The sequence below is a fragment of the Castanea sativa genome, chromosome 1 (genome assembly GCF_040712315.1).
Source record: "Castanea sativa cultivar Marrone di Chiusa Pesio chromosome 1, ASM4071231v1".
NCBI classification, from domain to species: Eukaryota; Viridiplantae; Streptophyta; class Magnoliopsida; order Fagales; family Fagaceae; genus Castanea; species Castanea sativa.
In genome coordinates this window covers 64695277-64716895 of record NC_134013.1, presented here as the reverse complement: position 1 = coordinate 64716895, position 21619 = coordinate 64695277, and the positions used below count along the sequence as shown (strand labels likewise).

Here is a 21619-nt window from a genome sequence, read left to right as displayed (position 1 = left end):
ATTAATAATGAGATATTTTTTGGAAAAACCTATTTCATGAACACATAGAATCACTTAATCAGTTGAAGAGTTAGGAATTTGTCCTTGAGGGACTCAAATAAAATTTTGATGATTAAGATTTTTTTAATATATTATATTCCTACAATATAGAAATATAAAATAATACTATAAACACAATTATAGTTATGAATTAAGTACTATATAATCCAATGTGTATTACTAAAAAATATACTTATTAAGTTTCAATAAACTTGAGCCAAGATTGACAAAATTTGTTGACATCTTTAAATATACCTTTAAACAAGTATCATTTTTATAAGAAAGGAACCAAAAGAAGCCTCTTTCCCACTCTCTCCCTTTATTTTCTTTCCCTTCAATTTTTAAGATAATTGACAAGAAAATGTTGTATAAATAATTAATCAATTCAAGTAATTGCTCTATGAAACTCATCGGTAATAAGATTATAATTTTGTTCAAATGAATATGTAGGATGGTTGTCAACCCACTTTTGCTTCCAAGAGCCCACATTTAGAGGGCGTTTGGATTCACGTCCAGCCCACGTCCACGTTTTGGAGACTTTTTTTTTTTTTTAAAGCAGCCGCACATATTGACTTTTAACTATGAACAGTATACAAAATTACTGTTCATGGGTCCCACAAATTTCACTTTTCATCAACTTTTTCATTAAAAATGGGTCTCACAATACTATTCACACATTTAAAAATTATTTTGCTACAGTGTTTTCAGTTTTCAGTTTCAGCAAAATAAGTTCTATCCAAACAGACCCTTAATTAAAAAAAATTTAAGTTAAAGAATTTATGTAGTGAGTACTGATAAAAAATATTTAAAATTTTAGTTCGTTTAATGGTTTGTTTAGGAACTTGTAGTGCTTGAATTCTGAAATTTAGAGTTAATATTATTTTAGACAATGACCTGACATGTGGTGGGCGTGCCGGAGTGGTTATCGGGCATGACTAGAAATCATGTGGGCTTTGCCCGCGCAGGTTCGAATCCTGCCGCCCACGACTTCCTCAAATCTGGTGTCTTTTTACTCTCTTCCATGACATGTTTTTTATTTTTTTATGGTTTGGTTTCACCAGCATGTGGTTTAATACTTTAGTACTTTAATATTTGAATAAACAAAAAAATGAAAAGAAAGAAGGGCTTGGGCTTATCTCAAGTGAGGATCCTATGGTTTTAAGTTTTGAGTTTTCTAATTTTAAGTAGGGTGTGCAGCGAATTTGCCAATCCATCAAACTCGACCCGACTCAACCCAACTCATTGGGTTGGGTTAGGTTACAAATTTATTTTTGATGACAGGTCGGGTTGGGTTCGGGTCATAAAATTTCAAACCCGTGAAACTCAACCCGACTCACCCATATATTTAATATATATATATATATATATATATTTAAAATATATTATATAATTAATAAAAATTTTTAAATAACCAACTCGTTCTATCATATATAAAAGGCAATTAGTTTACACAAACCCTAGAACTTTTTCTCTTAATGTGCTACCTCCCACTCCCCTCTCTCACTTCAATCCCTTTTGAACCCTAATCCTTTCTCCCTTTGCTAAGCTACTACCGTCCATCAGCTATCATTACCGCCTCGGCGGTGGTTCTATCTTTCTGGTGGTAGCTCTCTCTTCTGATGTTAGGTAAAGTTTCTCAATCTTTTCTCTCTCTCTCTCTCTCTCTCTCTCGCTCTATTTCTCTTTCTCTCGCTTCTCTCTCTTGCTCACTCTATCTGTTTATCTATCCTACCATGGTGGATCAATATTTATTTTTGCTCTATTGATTTCTTAGTTTTCTTTTTATTGATTTTTAAATGATTTTGCATTGTCTCAACCACAGGTCTCTTTTTTACTTGGGTGGTTATGTTAGGTGTAGGTACTTGGGTTTCTTTCTCTTGCTCTATTTCTCTTTTTTTGGCTTCTCTTTCTTCTCTCTCTCGCTCTATCTGCTTATCTCTCTTGCCGTGGTGGATCAATGTTTAGCTTTTGCTTTGTTGATTTCATAGTTTCTTTTGGTTGATTTTTAAATATTTTTGCTTTGTCTCAACTTACTCTACAATATTTTCTCTTGTTGACTTGCTGTGTCCCTTTCTCTCTATCTTGCTTTGCAGGTTTGTCTCTTTCTCTGTCCAGCCCATGGGTTCAACGTGACCCAACTTGACCCATGTGAGTTGGGTTGAATTTATGTGATGGGTTGAGTTGAGTTGAATTTTATTAACCCAACCCGACCCATACACACCCCTAATTTTTTAACGGTGCTAAATTGGTGTTTTTGGCTAAGCTTTGTGAGGAGGATTTTTGCTGTTTCGGGTCCCAAGTTTCAACCATTAAAACTTTTGTGATTCAGTTTTAAATTTCACAGCTTAGTATTATTAGTGTTGTTGCTCAGTTCCAGCCATTACAATTCTTTGCTTGAATGTACTTTCTTGTTCACAATCTTATTTGGGTTGCTTTTAGATTTCATATTTTCTGTTCTTGATTCCTCACTACTTTGTTGAAGTAGTCTTTTTTTTTTTTACTGGAATATGAAGTAATTTTTTTATTACTAAATAAGAAAATTAGTAGAGTGAATATGGCAAGTAAGTGTCGTATAGAATGCTTTCAAGGAAATATTAGGTCTTGAAAATTTCGACCTGTGCTTTTGATTTGATAAAGGTTTGAGGATAATTTAAATGGAAGCTTCATAGACAAATGTAACATACTCACTTGTCAACTTAACTTGATCATGTGGTTGCTAGGCGTCCCTATGAACCATGCCAGAATTCAATTCAAGTTATTCCTTTTAAAGGGAATATCTTGTTAGAGTGAGTGTGTTTCAAACACTTAACATTTGCTTTGTGTCCCACATTGGTTAGGAATAAATCTTGTTATGAGTTTATAAGACTTTGCACATCTTAGGTGGTAAGTTGGAACATAATGGGCTAGGTGTTAGCTTGGGCTTGGGCTTGGGTTTGTTAATTGATTCTTGGGTTGCACCTTTCCTCTTACTTTTGTTTTAGCCCAAATTTGAGTTGATTTTTGTTATGTCCGTTGGGGAGCTTCTGAGCAGCCCGTTGGGCACTTAATATACAGCCTGTTGGGGCATTTATTGTGCTGCCCGTTGGTGCAGCCCATTCCTCCATCAATTAGTTTATAAACCCTACAAAACACACTATTCATTACATATTCTTCTCATCTTCTCTAGCCGTAGTAGCTCTCTGCCTCTTTGTTCTGTTTTTCTTTTTTGTGGCTGCACAGAAATTTTCTGCTTCATTTTTCTTAAGGAAAGGAAAGGCAAGTAAGGTTGTTCCTAGTTCTTCTTGCTTGAGTGTGTGATCAACTTGAAGAAATTACTATAGTCTAATCTTGGGGAGTTGTTCGGCCAAGAGAGCCATTCACACCGAGTTTTACTTTGGGTGGCACGAATCAACCTTTAAAGACAACGCATTTTGTGTGATTCTATAGTTTGTGAGATCTTTCTAACTCTATCTATTTAATTTTGTCATTGCTAAATTTTTAGGGTTTGTATTGTTGAATAAAAACTTGTTTATTTAGCCATATTTTCCAACAATTTTAAAGGTTGATTTTTGTGCTTTAAAAATGAAGAAACAAGTTGTTGATTCTCTTAAGGTCATTTCGGAAATTACAAAGCTTGAGGCTTTTGATGGAAATAATTTTAAGCGTTGGAAAGAAAGGGTTTTACCCATCTTGGAATTTACCAAAATTGACCAGGTTCTTTATGAGCCTAAACCGGAAGATGATCCTAAAAATATAGCAAAGTGGGAAAAAACAAATAAATTATGTGTTCATACTATTAAGTGTGGTTTATCTAACAAGTTGTTTGATAACTATTGTCATTTTACTTATGCTAAAGATTTATGGGATGAACTTAATGGCCGTTATGGGTTTGAGGATGAGGGTGCTAAAAAGTTTGCTACGGCTAAATTTATGTCTTTTCAAATGGTTGAGGAAAAAAGTGTTTCTAGCCAAATTGAAGATTTTCAAAAATTAATATCCGACTTAGCTAAAGAGGGTGATGTCTTATCCGAGAGGTTTGTGGCTCATGACCTTGTGTTTAAGTTGCTGGACTCTTGGAAAGAGTATAAACACCGGTATAGCCACCATAGAACCTATTTGAATCCTCAACAAACTATCGTTGATATTCAAATTGAAGAAACAAATAGGATGTCGGAAAAGGTTTCTAGAGCTAAAAAATTTACTTCCAAGGCTAATGTTGTAGAAGGAGGACCCTCTAGACGTCCACAACATAATAAGAAACATGATTTCAAAGGAAAAAGGAAAATTTCATAATAAAAATGGCCCAAATCCTTAAATCCAAAAGAAAAAGGGTAATTGTTTTATTTGTGGCAAAGTAGGTCATTATGCGGCAACGTGTTGGGCAAGAGGTAACTTCAACAACAATAAGAACAACAACAAAGGCTCTACATCAAATAAGGCAAATGTGGTGCAACCTGAAGAGATCATTGCGGCGGCGGTGTGTGAGGCACACTTGGTGACAAAAGTGAAGGGATGGGTAGTTGACTCGGCTTGCACGAGACACATTGGTGCATTCAAAGAGGAGTTTAGTTCCTACACTCCTATGGCGGAAGGAACCGAATGTGTCTATGTTGGGGACAATAGGTCCGTGCCAGTGAGTGGTAAAGGGAAGGTACTCTTGAAGCTAACTTCCGGTAAAACTCTTTCACTCAATAATGTCCTTCATGTACCTCACTTTAGACATAATCTCATTTCGGTACATTTACTTGGTAAGACCGGTATTAAAGTTTTATTTGATGGTGACATAGTTACTTTAACTAAGAATGAAATCTTTGTTGGTAAGGGCTATGATGATGAAGGTATTTTTGTACTTAATGTTGATCAAGTTATTAATGAAAGTGGTTCATCTTCTTGTGCTTATTTAGTTGATTCCATTGATGTTTGGCATGGTAGACTTGGACATGTAAATCTTGGCTATATAAAGAAAATGAAAGAATGTAGAATTATTAACTCACTAAGTGAAGAAAATATGAACCAATGTGAAATTTGTGCCAAAACTAAAATCACCAAGAAACCTTGTAAATCCATAACAAGAGAAACCGAGCTTCTTGGATTGGTACATAGTGACTTGGGTGATTTAAAACACACCATGACTAGAGGTGGTAAAAGATTTTATGTGATCTTTGTTGATGACCACTCTAGATTCACTAAACTTTATTTACTAAGAGCCAAAGATGAAGCTTTGGAGATGTTTATAAAGTATAAAAGTGAAGTTGAGAACCAAAAGAATCAAAGAATTAAAAGACTTAGAACCGATAGAGGTGGTGAATATGAGTCTAATCCTTTTAAGGAATTTTGTGAACAAAATGGCATAATACATGAGGTAACTCCACCTCATTCACCGGAATCTAATGGAATAGCCGAAAGGAAAAATAGAACTCTTAAAAAGATGATGAATGCTATGCTTATTAGTTCCGGGCTATCTTCCAACATGTGGGGGGAAGCCATTCTTTCGGCTTGCCATATTCAAAATAAGGTACCTCATAAGAAAACCGGTAAAACTCCTTATGAACTTTGGGAAGGGCGTAAGCCTAACTTGGAATACCTCAAAGTGTGGGGGTGCTTGGCTAAGGTCATGCTACCCGAGCCTAAAAGGAGAAAACTTGGTTCTAGAACATGTGATTGTGTGTTTATTGGTTATGCTTGTAATAGTTCATGCTATAGATTTCTTGTCATCAAAAGTGATATATTAGAATCATACACTATTATTGAATTCGAAAATGCCATATTCTTTGAGCATGTGTTTCCTTTGAAAAATAAGGAAAAAGTATTGCATGATTCTATTGATGATGTGCAAGAAATAAGACGGAGCAAGCGAGCTAGGAAGGAAAAGGATTACGGTAACGATTTCCTTGCCTATGTTGTTGAAGATGAACCTGTAAGTTACTATGATGCAATTAAATCCATAGATGCACCTTTTTGGTTGGAAGCAATTAATAATGAATTAGAATCTATTATATTTAATCATACTTGGGAATTAGTTGAGCTTCCACCCAAGGTTAAACATATTGGTTGCAAATGGGTGTTTAAAAGGAAATTAAAACCGGATGGTACAATTGATAAGTTTAAAGCTCGCTTAGTAGCCAAGGGTTATAAGCAAAAACATAATGTGGATTATTTTGATACTTATTCTCCGGTTACTAGAATTGCATCTATTAGAATTTTATTTGTCATTGCTTCTATTTACAAACTTGTAATACATCAAATGGATGTTAAAACTGCTTTTCTAAATGGTGATTTAGAAGAAGAAATTTATATGGAGCAACCCGAGGGTTTTGTAGTTCCTGGACAAGAACATAAAGTTTGTAAGTTGGTTAAATCTTTATATGGTTTAATACAAGCACCTAAACAATGGCATGAAAAATTTGATAATGTTATGCTTACACATAGGTATGTGATCAATGGTGCCGATAAATGCATATATAGCAAGTTTATTAATAATGAAGGTGTTATTATATGTTTATATGTTGATGACTTACTTATTTTTGGAACTAGTCTTGATGTTATGCATGATGCTAAACACTTTCTTGCCTCTAATTTTGATATGAAAGATTTGGGCGAGGCAAATATAATCTTGGGCATTAAGATCCTTAGGGATAATGATTGCATTACACTATCACAATCTCACTATGCAGAGAAAATTCTTAAAAAGTTTGAACACTTTGATATGCTACCTATGTGGGAGTGGAAGTTGTGCCGCTTCCTATGAGACTTGGGTAGGTCTCTAGAGCTTTCATGAAACCCAGTGGCGCATGGCCTGTATAAGGCACCAACCCGCTTATGGAACAACCTTAGTAAAGAAAGGTATGTGGGTGATAATTTTGGTTATCTAATAGCTTGGTTAAATGAGTCTAACTCTTCCATTGTCTAGTAGTTCCTACTTATTTATCCTAAGTATGGTTAAAACCTTATGGTACCATATTGATGCATGTCTTCTTGAGTTTATTGTCTTTCCTAGTCTAGTGTTTGTAACATGTGGGGGATTGTTAGAGTGAGTGTGTTTCAAACGCTTAACATTTGCTTTGTGTTCCACATTGGTTAGGAATAAATCTTGTTATGAGTTTATAAGACTTTGCACATCTTAGGTGGTAAGTTGGAATATAATGGGCTAGGTGTTGGCTTGGGCTTGGGCTTGGGTTTGTTAATTGATTCTTGGGCTGCACCTTTCCTCTTACTTTTGTTTTAGCCCAAATTTGAGTTGATTTTTGTTATGTCCGTTGGGGAGCTTCTGAGCAACCTGTTGGGCATTTAATATACAGCCTGTTGGGGCATTTATTGTGTTGCTTGTTGGTGTAGCCCAACGCCCCATCAATTAGTTTATAAACCCTACAAAACACACTATTCATTACATATTCTTCTCATCTTCTCCAGCCGTAGTAGGTTTTTGCCTCTCTGTTCTGTTTTTTTTTCAGCTTCATTTTTCTTAAGGAAAGGAAAGGCAGGTAAGGTTGTTTCTAGTTCTTCTTGCTTGAGTGTGTGATCAACTTGAAGAAATTACTATAGTCTAATCTTGGAGGGTTGTTCGGCCAAGAGAGCTATTCACACCGAGTTCTACTCCGGGTGGCACGAATCAACCTTTAAAGACAACGCATTTTGCGTGATTCTATAGTTTATGAGATCTTTCTAACTTTATCTATTTAATTTTGTCATTGCTAAATTTTTAGGGTTTGTATTGTTAAATAAAAACTTGTTTATTTAGCCATATTTTCCAACATATCTATCATTGAAATATTGTCAAATACACCTTTTGTCGAAAAGTTGGATCTTAGTCGACATTGGGAGAAAGGAATGTTCATACATGAAAAAATAGTTCCTTTGCTTGATTATACACATTCTCTAATGAAAATATAGTTCCTTTGCTTAACTCCCTGCTTACCCTCTTCAATATGTAACTATATCTGCAATTTTAATGTTGGCTGTATTTTGTTCAAAGTTGGGTTTCTTTATAATTTAGAAAACACGATTTGGTTAGGCCATTATCTTCAATTATAATAATCTCAGTCAAACCACACTATCTTATGCTTGACTCCATATATTTGTTTTCTTATGCAGAGATTTTGATGTGGTTGTTTATTTTAATTATGACTATACACTTGAGGTTACAAGAACTCATTGAATTTTCAGATGTTTAAGAATGATACAGAAACAAACTGGTACAAGCTTGATATCTACTTATATAAGGACTTGATTATTGCATTAGTGAAAATGTAAAAAAATGGATGATGTAATGCAGTTGTGGGAACTGGGAAGACATGAGAAAGGAGGATTTGTTCCTTGACTCAGACGTACACGAAAGATATAGGGGTGGTTCTTGAGGCATGGATCTCCTACAGATGCAATGAACTTATATGAAGACATGAAGAAATCTCCAGATCCACCTGAGGTGAGGAGTTGCCATTCAAGATTATGTTGAAAGGACTTCTTCCACATCCCCTTTTCAGAAACAGATTCAAGCAAGACTTTGAGGAGCTCTTTCGTGAGCAACACGTGTAAAACCCATCAGAATAGATATTTGGTGTATGCGGAGGTTGGTTTAGACCTGATGTAACATTTTGGTGGCCTTTGAATGTGTCAGAGTTATCAGCTTCATTTAGTGAATACTGGTGTGAATCTGAAATTGATGATAGATATAAATCAGTGCTTCTCATGTACTCAACATGTAGCATTGGTTTAATCATTAAAGGTGGTATTATATACACTTTTTTTTATGCATGAAAACTAAATTATAACCATGAAATGAATTGTCTCCATTTCAAAGAAAATGAAGAGGATCTTTTTCCGTTTGAGTGCATGCCTGTGTGTATTTGCACTGTCTCATTTTGTTGTTTCATTACTGAGAGCTAAGCTCGTATGGTCTTGCATCACATTCTTATTGACCAGGGCTTAAATTATTAGATTGAGTTGACTTCACTTAGTATGCAGAACCAAAATTTGGATTATTAATTGAAATAAAGTAATTTGGCTAGATGTAAAACGAAACTATTCCATTAACAAGGTTAGATTGAATTCTTTCTATCATAGTTTTAAGGTGGTCGGTAAACCTTTATCTAGTTCTACTGCTAACTGCTAAGTATCTATTTCTTGTCTAAAGAGTGCCTGCCTTCTTTCTTAGCACTTCGCTTTAGTTTCAGGATTTAAAAATTGGCCCTTTATATTATTAATAAAGAGCATGGCTAGCTATTCTCAACCAGTTAATGGTTATTGGGTTTGTCAGGACATGACAATCATTTAAGGGGAAAAAAAAAAAAAAAGGAGACAAGAAAGAAATGGGCCAAATACATTGAAGCAGATGAAGCATTTCCATCTTTTAGAGTTCCTATATTTGGAATTCTCACCACCCCAAATTTAAAAGTTTGAAGTTCGACATAAACTCAAATGTTTAGACCATAGTCTATTTTAAGTTCGAACATACCATGTGGTGGGCGTGCCGGAGTGGTTATCGGGCATGACTAGAAATCATGTGGGCTTTGCCCGCGCAGGTTCGAATCCTGCCGCCCACGTTTTTTTTTTATCGTTGTTCTCTTTTTGATTTGGCTGGACTTTCTGCACTCTTTTTTCATATGCATCCTCTGTCATCACCAACAGGTGGACAGACCAGTTTCATTTGTTTGCAGAATTTTTTATAAACTGGTCGGAAAAAGTGGGGGGATATTATATAATTTAGCTTTAATTCTATGAAAGAAGGAAATGTGGGGGTAAAAGCTCTTGAATAAACGTTTAGGTTTTGGGCCTGATTGACTGGTACCAGTTTGTTTTGATCAGAGCTTCTAGGCCCATAAGTCAGTGCACTATAGAGGTCTGAGGAGTTGTCCGAGGAGGAATGTCTCCTCGGACAGACCCAGCAATGACTCTAGGACTTGCTAAATGGGTTAGAGGCAAAATTCTGGAAGAACTGATGGGTAAGAAGGTGATCCAAGGACCCTTTAGAAGCAGGAATATGTGAGAAATATCTAAGGAAATAGCTGCTACCACCACATTAAAGACCCTGCATCTACCTCCCTAGCTGCATTAATGGGGAAATGACCTCTGAACAGTAGAATTCAGCATTCCTGCTATTATTTGAAGACTTCAAGAAGGTGGTGGATGTGACAAGTATTTAAGGGGAAGATTTGTATGACACGTAGATGAACCAGTGAAGAATAAGAAGTATATAAGGAGACGAGAGAGGAAAGAGAAGGACACCTACTGCTGAGCTGACAAATAAGAACTAAGAATTGTAATCTTTAGCACAGAGAGAGAAGTAATATACAAACTCGTCCTCGGCTTACGTCCGATGAAGTTTCTTTTTCATACTTGTTTACCATTTGCATAGATTATAGCACTCTAACCTGTTAATCAAACTTCCAACATCCCAAACCTAGGTTTCAAATTCATACTCTACAAATTTTATTGTATAAGGCTTATTGGGCCTGAGCCCAATACTTGTTTTTGGGTCCGGGTATAATTGTGCACTTACAGAAAATAAATAAGTCATAGATTTATTTACACACAATTTTTACAAACTTTTCACAACAAGTCTATGAGACGACAACTTATGAACGAGTGCCGATGAGTTTCATATAGTTAATCACTAATCTAACGTCAATCATAACTTATAATGGTAGAGAATTCTAAACCAATTGTTAAAAAAGTTGTGGTATTGGTATGTATGTTTGGGAGAGTTTATTTTCATTAGTTTATTGGATTTAAATTAAACTTCACACTTTCTTAAGTTTTAAAACAAACCTTACACCCATTATGGCGACGTTAACACAACATACTTAAATAGAATGACGTTATGTGGTTATTTCTATACATGTGTCTAATATATACGGGCATTATTTTACTCCAAGGCAAATGCCATCATTTTGTTTGAACATTTTCTATTAACAACATCACATATAATTGGCCTCTGGTTTGAATTGAAATGATTTTTAAAGTGTAAGGTTTAATTTGAATATTTTGAGAGTGTAAGTTATTCTTTGAAACCACCCTTAAATTATGGGGTTTAAATATAATTTAAAACTTTAACCCATGAGCACCTCAATGACATTGATGCTTAATTGCAAGGTTTAGCCCATGACTCTTCATAGGCAACCCAAAAAAAAAAGGGTTTAATAAGCAACTTTGACTCTTAATAGGCAACAAAAAAATGGTTTGGTAGGTGACCTTAGTAAGTCTTTTTTTTAAGGATTATCATAAGATTTGTGGTTCAACTGAAATATCAAGTCTCCTCCTCCCTTACAATAAGAGGGGAAAAAAAAAAAATTAAACCTTACAAAATCTTAGATGGTTGAGGCTTAATTTAGGGTTTGTTTGGTTACTTTGAGTAATGTTGTTTGAGTATTTTTGATATATGTGTGTGTGAAAAAGTATGTAAGGTTGTTTAAAATGTATAAAAATGTGTTTAAACACATGTTTTCAGTTTTTAAACAATATTATATGTATTTTCACATATCTTTTTATTCACACTATAATGTTACTAGAATAACATTACTAAACCCCTTAATTTTGTAAAAAAAAAAGAAGAAAAAAGAAGAAGAGAGGAGTGTTTTATGAAGTTGATTATCATATTCATATGGGCTAGTCTTAGATTTTTTATTTATTTTTTTATAATATAAAAAGGGGGTTAATTTAGCCACGTCAAGAAAAGTCAAATGGCAAGTCAAAGAGGCCGAGAGATCCCATGTGGCAACCTCTCATTTGCCTTAGCAGAGGCGTGGCAGTATACCATTAATAGTCTTCTCTTCTTCGAGGCAAGGAAACTCAAGAATTCAGAAATGAAGATAGGGACATGGAGGTTCTCCAATTCTAAATGGGTCTCGCTCTGCTTTTGCCTCTTGCTTTCTCTGCAGATTGTTCAGGTATCTTTTCTGATATTTATATGCAAAACCTATATCAATCTTTCTATGAGATATCTCAAAAACCCCTTGAATTCGATATTGTGGTGGGTTCCATGTAAACCTTGGGTTAGTTACTTCTTTGTTAAATTTACAGCTTTTATAACAAGAACCCATTTTTGTATTGTATACCAACCTTCAAGATAAGTTCCAAAATGTAATGTTTTGTATGTGCAAATTATTTTTGATATAGATTATAGAGGGATGAAAATAAAGTCACTGTGGGTTTGGACACTGGATAGAATTCACTAACCCGTGTTCTACTCAAGTTAGTGCAGAGTGTACTACATTGAAGTAAATATCTTGCTCTTAGCTAAATCTACACTGAAAATTTTTATGACTTTATGTTTACTTATGAATTGATTTTTTTTTTTTTTTGTTTTTGTTTTTTTACTTTGGAGTAAACTGATATTCTCCAATGGCCCTTTTGTAAATTTTTCTTTAGGTTGGATAATCTCAATTGCAGCTCAATTTTACTTGTTTATTGATTTAGTTCTGTATCAGAAGTTGTACAAAATATTTTTGGGGGGGGGGGGGGGGGGGGGGTAAAATCCAAATTACACCATTTAAGTTTGAATGAATTGCCATTATTTTATCATTCCTAAAGTTTAGTTTTTGTTATTTAGTCCTAAACTTTAATATTTCTGCCAAATTGGTCATTCCATGTGAATAGTGTCAATTTTATAAATGTCAATGGACTGAAGGACCAACTTGACAGGAATGTTAAAGTTTAAGCACTAAAATGACAAAAAATAAACTTTAGGGATGAAATTGTCAATTCACCCTAGCATAAAAAGTGTAATTTGTATTTAGCCCTTTTTTTTTTTTTTGGTTCTTTCTTGAACCCCTTCTGCAATATTTTAGAACAACATTATCATTTTTCTTGGTATAATGAATGTGCCTTTTATACTGCAATATTACTGACCCCTTCCATTATTGTTTGCTGCCCCAGGGTTATAAAGAATCTGAAATTGCAAGGTTAGTGGTTTAGATTGTTGGATTTGAAAAATTGGATTAGGCTAGCAATTTTTGGCGTCTATGTCTTAGTGTTACCTATTTCCTGGCATAGATTCTTTAATTAAGGGGAATCTAAATCGTGAATGCAACCTGAAAAATGTGGCATTAATAACACCCTAAATTTTATAACTGCAAAAAAGTATTAAATGATTGTGTTTTGGTGGCATATATTATCTGCCTCGGTCAATTTGTCAATGTTTATAAGTAATATTTAAGTTTGATGTTCAGAGCTCTAAAGCTGGAGCAGGGGAATGCTGCTCATGAGGTACATTGTTCAAGGGAAAGGAGTAGGGCTGCACAGAAGATAATTGAGGAGGTATCAGAAGATTCTGATTAAAATTTCTAAAAGACAGTATCCGTGGTACTTAATTTGATGACGTTATCTCGTGATGGGTGCAGTATCTAATGCCCTTTGTGGAGAAAGAACGATATCAAATGTCAAGAAGGTGTAGGCTTCACTCAGACAATGACCTTTACGGAGATCAGGAACAACACAAGATCCGTGTAGATGTAAATGAATGGAAATGTGGATACTGTAGAAAAAGTTTTTATGAAGAGAAATACCTTGATCAGCATTTTGACAATAGACATTATGATTTGCTAAATGTGGTATGTATGTGGTGCTATTTTTCCTAGATTGATGGTAATTGATTTATTTTTTTGTTTTAGAACATTTAACATGGTTGGGTAACTTGGGTTGTAAATGACAAATCATACAAGTAATGTCCCATTTGGTTATTTTGTGGGTCTTCATTTTCCTGCATTGAAAAAATAAGATTAACAGGCTTATGAATTGTAATATTGACCCTAGTAGTTGAGATAATTCATAGTGAATCTGATGATAATGATGATGATGTTAGTTATACTTGGTCTCTCTGGTAAGAGAAATGGTACCTCTCTTACTCTTCTATGGCATAACCTACGCTATGTAAAATAGACTTGAGTATGGATATTAGATGAATTTGTGGAGGTATGGATTTGTCAATCCATGGAATTTAGGATGAGGGAACATGGCTGATTTTGTGATGTTTTAGATTTTTCCAATCAATCATCTCAAGGCAATATGAAGTGTCTGTATAACATGGTGTGCTTGACATGGGTACCTCATTTTAAAATATTTACATGATGTAGGAGCGGTTTTGATAAGGGGAATTGATATATGTTTTTTTTAATTCATTTGTTGGACACTCCAGTGAAATGCAAACCCAAAAAAGCGGGAATTTCTGGTACACATTATAAGCCTTGTAGCGTCCTACTGGAGGATTTTACTTAAATTTTTGTATCAGGAGGTGTATATATGATTTTGATTGTAGAAGACTATGCATAAAAGTGATCCCTAGGACCCAAAGAAAACCAAAAAAATAAAGAGGGATTAACTTGCATGCCTATGCAAAGCTTTTAACCTAAAAGTCATTTTGAATGTTCTCTCTAAAAGGCCTATATTCATTGACATTCCATAAACCAGACAACTATTAGATCAGCGATCTATTATAGACAATTGCATGACAAAGAAAACATAATAAATGCAGAGTATTTTTTATGAACAGACTATACTAGCATCATCATAAGTATGACACACAAAATTTAGACTCCAATTTTCATTGGTCAAAGTTTATATCCATTTTTTTTAAACCTAGTACTTTTGGGTTATCTTGATAATTTTTCATTTTTGTTTGTGCCTCAAATTTCACTTTACAATCATTGTCATCTCATTTTAATGTCTTAATAACTAAACACTTCTATGGAGCTGCATCTTTTTTCACCTACCATTCTCTCTGTTGATGTCTTTGGCCTGTCTATTTGATTTCCCACATCTTTGGTTCATGGTCTCACGTTTAGATTGCATTTCTTCTAATTTGCTTGGTAATCAAAATTCCTCTGGGACTTTGGCAAACATAGTCCTTCCATTGTCTTGAGTTTAAATGGTACATTGGTAATTGAACCATGGGATACTTGTGCTGAATCCAGAGTCACAGCAGGTGCTTGGCAGATGTATGTGGTGCATTGCATTGTGACCTTGTGATGGACTCCACTCCTCGCAAAACTAAGTGCAATCCTGCTGCTGCTTCAAGGAATCAACATCTGTGTGAGGTGGCCTATGATTGATGTCTTATAAACTGTTGATTCTAGCATTCCTTGTAGTCATATTTTAACTATTCTGTGCAGAGCCTAGCTGACAGTTGTTTTCCAGTCAATGAGGGTCCTTCAGCAAGCCGCCTTCATGGTAATTGTGACTGTCATAATTGCAACTTTATGATCTCATGTACAGTCCTACCAGATAGTGATATTGCATTTTGATGTTATCCAATTGTGACAGAATTCTTCCTACGGCAATTCTGTGATGCCCACACTTGTAAAGGTGGTCAGAAACCCTTCTCTAGGGGGCACAGGGTAAAGTTCACCATCACAATTACTTTGTTTTATGATCAATTATAATTTCCAAGCATGGAAACAAGTACCAAACCATATAGCTCTACATTTTGTAATTGATCTCCTAAAAGTCTGATAGAAGGAAAACAGATATCCTTCTTTTTTTCTACGTTCCTCTGCCACTACGGTCTAACCTTCTTTTTATGGTAAGGTAGATTTTAGATTTTAGGAAACTCTGCAAAAAAAAAAAAAAAAAAAATCATCAAAACCAGATGATTGAAGTAAATCAGATTAATTCATCGCCCTAAAGGGAGCTCTCTGTGATACACACCCCTTATAATCAGACTGAAGTTAGCTTCAAGCATGCTCATACTACATTTGGAATCCTCCACATTTTTTGCATTTGATAAAACTAAACTGTGTATAGAAAAAAAAGTTGTACCCAATGCACATTGTTCATTTGTTCCCACTTTTACGGAGTTTGGGAGGTGATTGGTAGGCAACCTTACACCCTTACCCCTTTTTTATTTTTTAAGAGGCTGATTCCAGCTAAACTGCATATAAGCTATCCTTAAATTTAAAACTTGGGAAGTTTTGTTGGTTCTTTCTTATGTATTTATATACATGCTGTTTCATATGTGCAGAAGACTAGAAATGCGTTCTACCTTATTGTTTCCATTTTGACTTTGATGCTGTTGCTGCTTTTCTACACCTTCATTTATATGCACCGGAGGTATTTACTCTCTAATTTCTTTGTTTCCCTATTTATGGCAGTTTTTCAAATGGATTCACAATGTTTGTTATTTAACTTTGCAGGGGAATGAAAGGGGGAACGGTACAGCTGAAGCGCATCTCAAAAAGTGTGCAAAAGAAAAAGCCCTCGTAGTCGGTAATTTTTCCATAAACCATTATACCTGATTCTTTTTCTATTGGTTTCTGTGAGAGAGAGAGTGAGAGGAGATGTATTGTATCGTTACAATTTAAAAATCAGTTGATATTTCTTGTTCCATTATCTGCATTTTTGAATTTTGAATAGTCTGAATGTAGAGAAGCAAGATTTGTAACAATGCAACTGTCAGGTAATTTGATTAACTTGATAAAGATTTCTTTCATCCCCTCCTTGTATAAAGCTGTTTGTGTTACTTCTGCTTGGAAGGATATGCATGAATGCATTTTAAATAGCTAAATTTACTTTATAAGAGCTACTTTCCTGCTACCGATTGGTAAAAAGGGTTGCCATGGCTTGGAATTTTTCTGCTATTAGCATTGCACAATCACAGAAAGCTTATACTTTTTGTTTTTAACGAGGGTAGAAATGTATAACTGGAAGAATCATTGATTATCATTGACTAAGGATGATCCTATCCCATTTTCTGTAAAGATGCTGGAGGGATGCCACCAACACATTCATTGTCTTGGTCTGAGGCCTCTAGTTATGACAAAGAATCATCATTTGGCACAAGCATGGCCACCTTTCTTGGGTTCCAACGTTTTTCAGTTTTGTCATGGACCCTGGATGATCTTTAGCAGAATTGGGTAACTTCTGCATCAAAATTTGCTTTTCCGTCTAGGTGCTTCAAATTCCTGCCGTAGGGAGGAGATACACGAGAGGTTATCTTATGAGACTATTTGATGAGACCAATTTCTCGTATAAGGGACCCACACATACTGTGAGAGACATCATTTTAGTAAAGGAAAACATAACTTAGACATAAAAGATGACCATAAATAAGTCTCTTATTTTCCAGCACCTAATATATGAGGTCTCATGTCTTTTAAGATAACTTTCTTTGGGGGAGGCATCATTTTAGTGAAGGAAGATAACATAAAAGATGACCATAAATAAGTCTTGTTTTTTCCTCCCACCTATAACCTTGATCCTCTCTCATCATAACTAACTTCATATTCTCAGTCATTATCTTTCTAGTTTATGCACTGTATCAAACTAATGCCGAAAGTAGCAATTGACAAAATAGGACACAACTTGCTTGTAAGTAATGAGCATTAGTTAACATCAATTAATATAAAACGACCTCCAGGTATCTATCATTATCTTTATGAATTTTAATATTGCTAAGTATCTTTATGATATATTTTTTTTATGAGATATGAATTTTATACCACTAAGCAATGATGATGATATATTTGAAAATAATGTCTAATGAGCATTAATTATTTTAATTTCTCTTATATTAAATGACCTCAAAGTATACATCATTAGTCTTATGAATTTAAGACTACTAAGCAATGATGAATATGGTTTTGATATTGACGATAGTGAGGAGTGAGATGACGCAATGCACCTGCTTGAACCATTAAAACTAATTACACTAATCACCAAGTTGATGTTTTTTAGTTGGGGTGTGATTTTGTCAGCTAATGTGGACGACGGTCCATCGAACATGCTGGAATTCAACTTGTTTTTGATTGCTTGCCCCTTCTCTTTAGTTATTTATTTATTTGAATTAATTTCAGTTATTTGCCTTAAATTATGAAGTTTTTTGTAATATCTATTCTAAACTATAAATTTTTTCATTCAATACTTTAATTTACGAAGTCTTTCAACGTTCAGATTAGTGTCAATATTATCAAATTAATGTGCAAGTCACATAGTAGGATGCACTAATTTCTCAAACTTAACATGGTATATGTTAGTTTGTAATGGCCATCCCATCCCACTTTTCTAATTTTACACCATTTTGAATGTTGGGATGCATAATGCAAATCAATATTGCATTAGGCTGGACATTATAAATTAATGACTTTATAGAGGTCAAACCTTGATGTGATGACAAATGTCTTTTACTAAAAAAGCGATAAGTCACCGTTCGAGTCTGGAAATTAATTTTTTCAATAAATTAAAGATAAAACTGTTTACCATAACTTTTTACAGACTCTGTAAAAGTGAGAGTTTTGTGCATTGATTACGACCTTTATTTATTTATTTAATGTTATAGTTTAAGCTACAAATAACCCTATCCTATTTACTTAATTTCTTGAACTATTTTCTAATGAGTTGGGCTTAATGGCCATCTCAACCACAAAATCAATGAACTGGCCCTAGTTTAGTCTAAAAGATAGGTTTTAGGAGACCATGCCTTCGGTAGTTCCGGAATGAGACACAAACTTTGGTAGGAGGAGATCATATATGGGATTCCATGTCGGATTCTTTGCCCTATATATTTATCTATAGGTGCATGCACTAGATAAACAAGAGTGCTAATAAGGTTCCACTTCATTTTCAGTGCTTAGCACGACCTACCTCCAATAACCCTGGCCCAAATGAATATAAAATTTCAAAAAAGCTTTAACAATTCCATATATTTTATTGCAATCAGTCCCAACACAAAGCTCAATAAAAATCAGAAAGCTTAAATAATATATCCTAGAATGATTAAATGAAGCTTGAGCTTGGCAGACACTCATGGTCATCTAGCAATTTATGGTTTCCTTTGGCTGTCCTTATTATGATGTCACATTTAATAGGAGAATAAAAGGACTACAAATATGAAGAATATCAAGAAGTAACCTTGGACACTTCATAATGATGTATGAGTCCAGGGGAAGATTTTACAATTACAAAGGAAACAAAAAAAGAGCTACTCCATCAACACGAGGGGACATAGATCAGGGCTTTAAGCCCCACTGGTTTTGGTTTAGACGAGCTGACCAATCCCAACAGTGAAAGCAAGAAATTACAATGATCAAATATGGATGAACATGACACCATCATAATAAATTATAATTAGTTCCAAGTATTGAACACAACAAGAAGGCCAAGGAAGAAATGGAAAGGACTAGGGAGTTTCTTACTTGAAGATAGTCAATCACAATCGTTTTCACACTAACTTTTTAAACAAATTTATTACTCCAGTGTTAATGAAACTAAAAGACACTTTTCATTCAAAAAGAAACCAAAGAAACTTGGGAGACAGATGAGAGTATGTTCATTGGCTATTTTCCAAGAAAAAAAGGTCTTGTTCCAGATGATTAAAGCCATCCCAAGAAAGCATGGAATCCACACTTTCAACCCATTGTAGAGAGGGAGATTCACCCATGGAAGGGTTACTTGAGTTTTCCAGAGAAAATGAAGTAGAACTGTAGGATGTATTGGTGTTGGTTTCTTGGTTCATCCATGATCCCAAATCCAAACTTCCACACCAGATATCATAATTGTTTAAAAGATCATTTGTTTCATCCAAGGTTAATTCAACTTCATTCCTTATCTCCTCTGTTGATACAAAATCTTGCTTGGCATCATTGTCCTCGTCTATGGACTTAACCTCCGGCTGTCTTTCCTCTTGTTCTTTTGATGAATTTGACTCTAATGTTATCTCATCTTTATCATCACCACTATTTTCATTTTGCTCAAGAGGCTTGTGTGTCACAGGGTCTAAGCCAAGGAGCTTTAACCTCTTCTTAATTCGCGTATTCCAGTGGTTCTTGATTTCATTGTCTGTGCGTCCAGGAAAGTGTGCAGCAATCTTTGACCACCTGCATAAGTTGGTGATTGTGTTAGGAGAAGAAACAACCAACTTACAGCAACTCAGTCAGCATCCTATAACATTGCTTTCAAATTGATATTTGACCATCGCATTTTAGCCTTAACAATGCTGCTATATATCTGGCGATTATTTTGAACGAAAGCAAATAAAGAAAGGCATGTAATACCTGTTACCAAGACGTGAATGGAGTTGAATAATTTGATTTTCTTCCGTTTCTGTAAAACCACCTCTCTTAAGATCAGGCCTTAGATAATTAATCCATCTTAATCTGCAACTTTTCCCACATCTGAGCAAACCTTCATTACCATACATATTGTATTGTGTTAATAATACACTAAACACAGATAAACTAAAGGTTTGAGAATGAGAGGAGAGGGAAGACTATAAGAGAGGTATCATGATTCCAAGGATACCTGCAAGCTTCGGAACCATTCGCCAGCAATGGATACCATTGTTGAGGATGAAGTTCATGAGCTTGTGATCTTCTTCAATTGTCCATGGACCTCTCTTCAATCCAACCTTATCACAACAAGGTTGCCTTCCCATTTTACAAGCTTCACTTACCAAGAAAAAAAAAAAAGTTAGGAACACCCTCGAAACTTTGCAAGTCAGCTATAAAAGTGTTGCTTAAAAAGGAGCTTATAGTCCAGGCAAAGATGCTGCCAGGTCATTCAGACATTTAAAAAGAGGAGGATGTTGTTCATGGGGGGAGATAAATGATTGGATGGAAAGCATTTTGAGTTGATCACTAAAAAAACATGGAAGGTTGTAATTATAAACTGGCCAGCTTTCTTGTTGAGACAATGGAAAAGGTCATGTCTTTGAGAAACATCACAGGAAAGAACCAGACGTGGGGCAAACTTGTTGACAAAATTGCTTTAATGCCTTCTGTTTTTCAATTTTTTTTTGCAGCCAGAGTCATCTCTTATTGGGGTTTTTTTATATGTAAGCCAAAAGAGTCTGAAAATAAAAGTTTTAAAGGATTCCTTGACCCCTTAAGAGCTGGCCACTTTTGTCCTTGAGGGTAACTCTTTCTCATCTCTCTTTGTTTAAAGAAATAGATGCCTTCACCAAAAACATGGAAGTGCTATAAAATTCCAACCATAAATTCATTTGGTATTTGGAACCTTAATAAATAACTAAATTAGCAAGACGACATAGTTAACTTGGGAGTTGGTGTTAATAAATAAGAAGTACGCAAGGAAACAACCAGTGTTGCTTCTGATCTTTACCTAGTTATCAAAAGATCCAATTCTTTCTCGTTCTTGTGCTAACATTTCTATTTCCCAACATTTTAGGTCCTTAAAATTTTGTAATAAGAAATTGATAAAAATTGAAGGGGTAAATCGGCTGCATTACTCATCCAACCGTATTTTTCAAGTCACACATTATCTATTAAAAACTCAGATGCCTGATTTTATTGACAAAAAATATGGGTGTGTCAACAAACTCCACGCAATCAGGCCAGTTCAATTAGAAAAGTAGTTATATCCAGGTGGTATTTGATCCACAACCACAGGAACTTTGTACTTTGTACAATACAACTGAGTGAACTCATTAATCAACATACAAGGGTTAAAAGGGTACGAAAGGAAGAAGAAAGGTTAGAAAAGCATTGGAAGAAAAATCGTGTCTTCACTAGGAAACAATAGTGTCACTTCCTTTAGATGATTACAACTCTATGGCATATTGTTATCTATCAAAAAAAAAAAAGGGCAAAAAACGGACCTTAAGAAAGGTTAGAAAAGTATTAGAAGGAAAATCATGTCTTCACTAGGAGATAGTAGTGTC

The 21619-nt window shown here is 34.8% G+C and overlaps 2 protein-coding genes and 2 non-coding genes across 5 annotated transcripts; 3 read left to right on the top strand and 1 right to left on the bottom strand.

The window, feature by feature from the left end:
* Positions 1-943: 943 nt before the first annotated feature.
* Positions 944-1025, top strand: TRNAS-AGA (transfer RNA serine (anticodon AGA)). Its single transcript has one exon. It is a non-coding gene; the product is annotated as a tRNA-Ser (tRNA).
* Positions 1026-9475: 8450 nt separating this feature from the next.
* On the top strand, positions 9476-9557 carry TRNAS-AGA (transfer RNA serine (anticodon AGA)). The gene has a single exon. It is a non-coding gene; the product is annotated as a tRNA-Ser (tRNA).
* A 2210-nt stretch (positions 9558-11767) lies between these two features.
* On the top strand, positions 11768-16452 carry LOC142642780 (uncharacterized). 2 transcript variants are annotated; one of them, XM_075817205.1, is made up of 9 exons: positions 11768-11900; positions 12889-12914; positions 13182-13269; positions 13353-13562; positions 14922-15044; positions 15120-15177; positions 15271-15344; positions 15968-16056; positions 16140-16452. In XM_075817205.1, the coding sequence occupies exons 1-9, from the start codon at positions 11817-11819 to the stop codon at positions 16207-16209; spliced, it is 822 nt and encodes a 273-aa protein (XP_075673320.1). In that variant the 5' UTR covers positions 11768-11816; the 3' UTR covers positions 16210-16452. The 2 variants fall into 2 exon arrangements, with proteins under 2 accessions (XP_075673320.1, XP_075673327.1); XM_075817212.1 differs by lacking the exon at positions 14922-15044.
* Positions 16453-19109: 2657 nt separating this feature from the next.
* Positions 19110-20499, bottom strand: LOC142622687 (myb-related protein 315). The gene is made up of 3 exons (XM_075796216.1): positions 20242-20499; positions 19995-20124; positions 19110-19817 (listed from the first exon to the last, which is right to left on the bottom strand). The coding sequence occupies exons 1-3, from the start codon at positions 20372-20374 to the stop codon at positions 19271-19273; spliced, it is 810 nt and encodes a 269-aa protein (XP_075652331.1). The 5' UTR covers positions 20375-20499; the 3' UTR covers positions 19110-19270.
* Positions 20500-21619: the final 1120 nt, after the last annotated feature.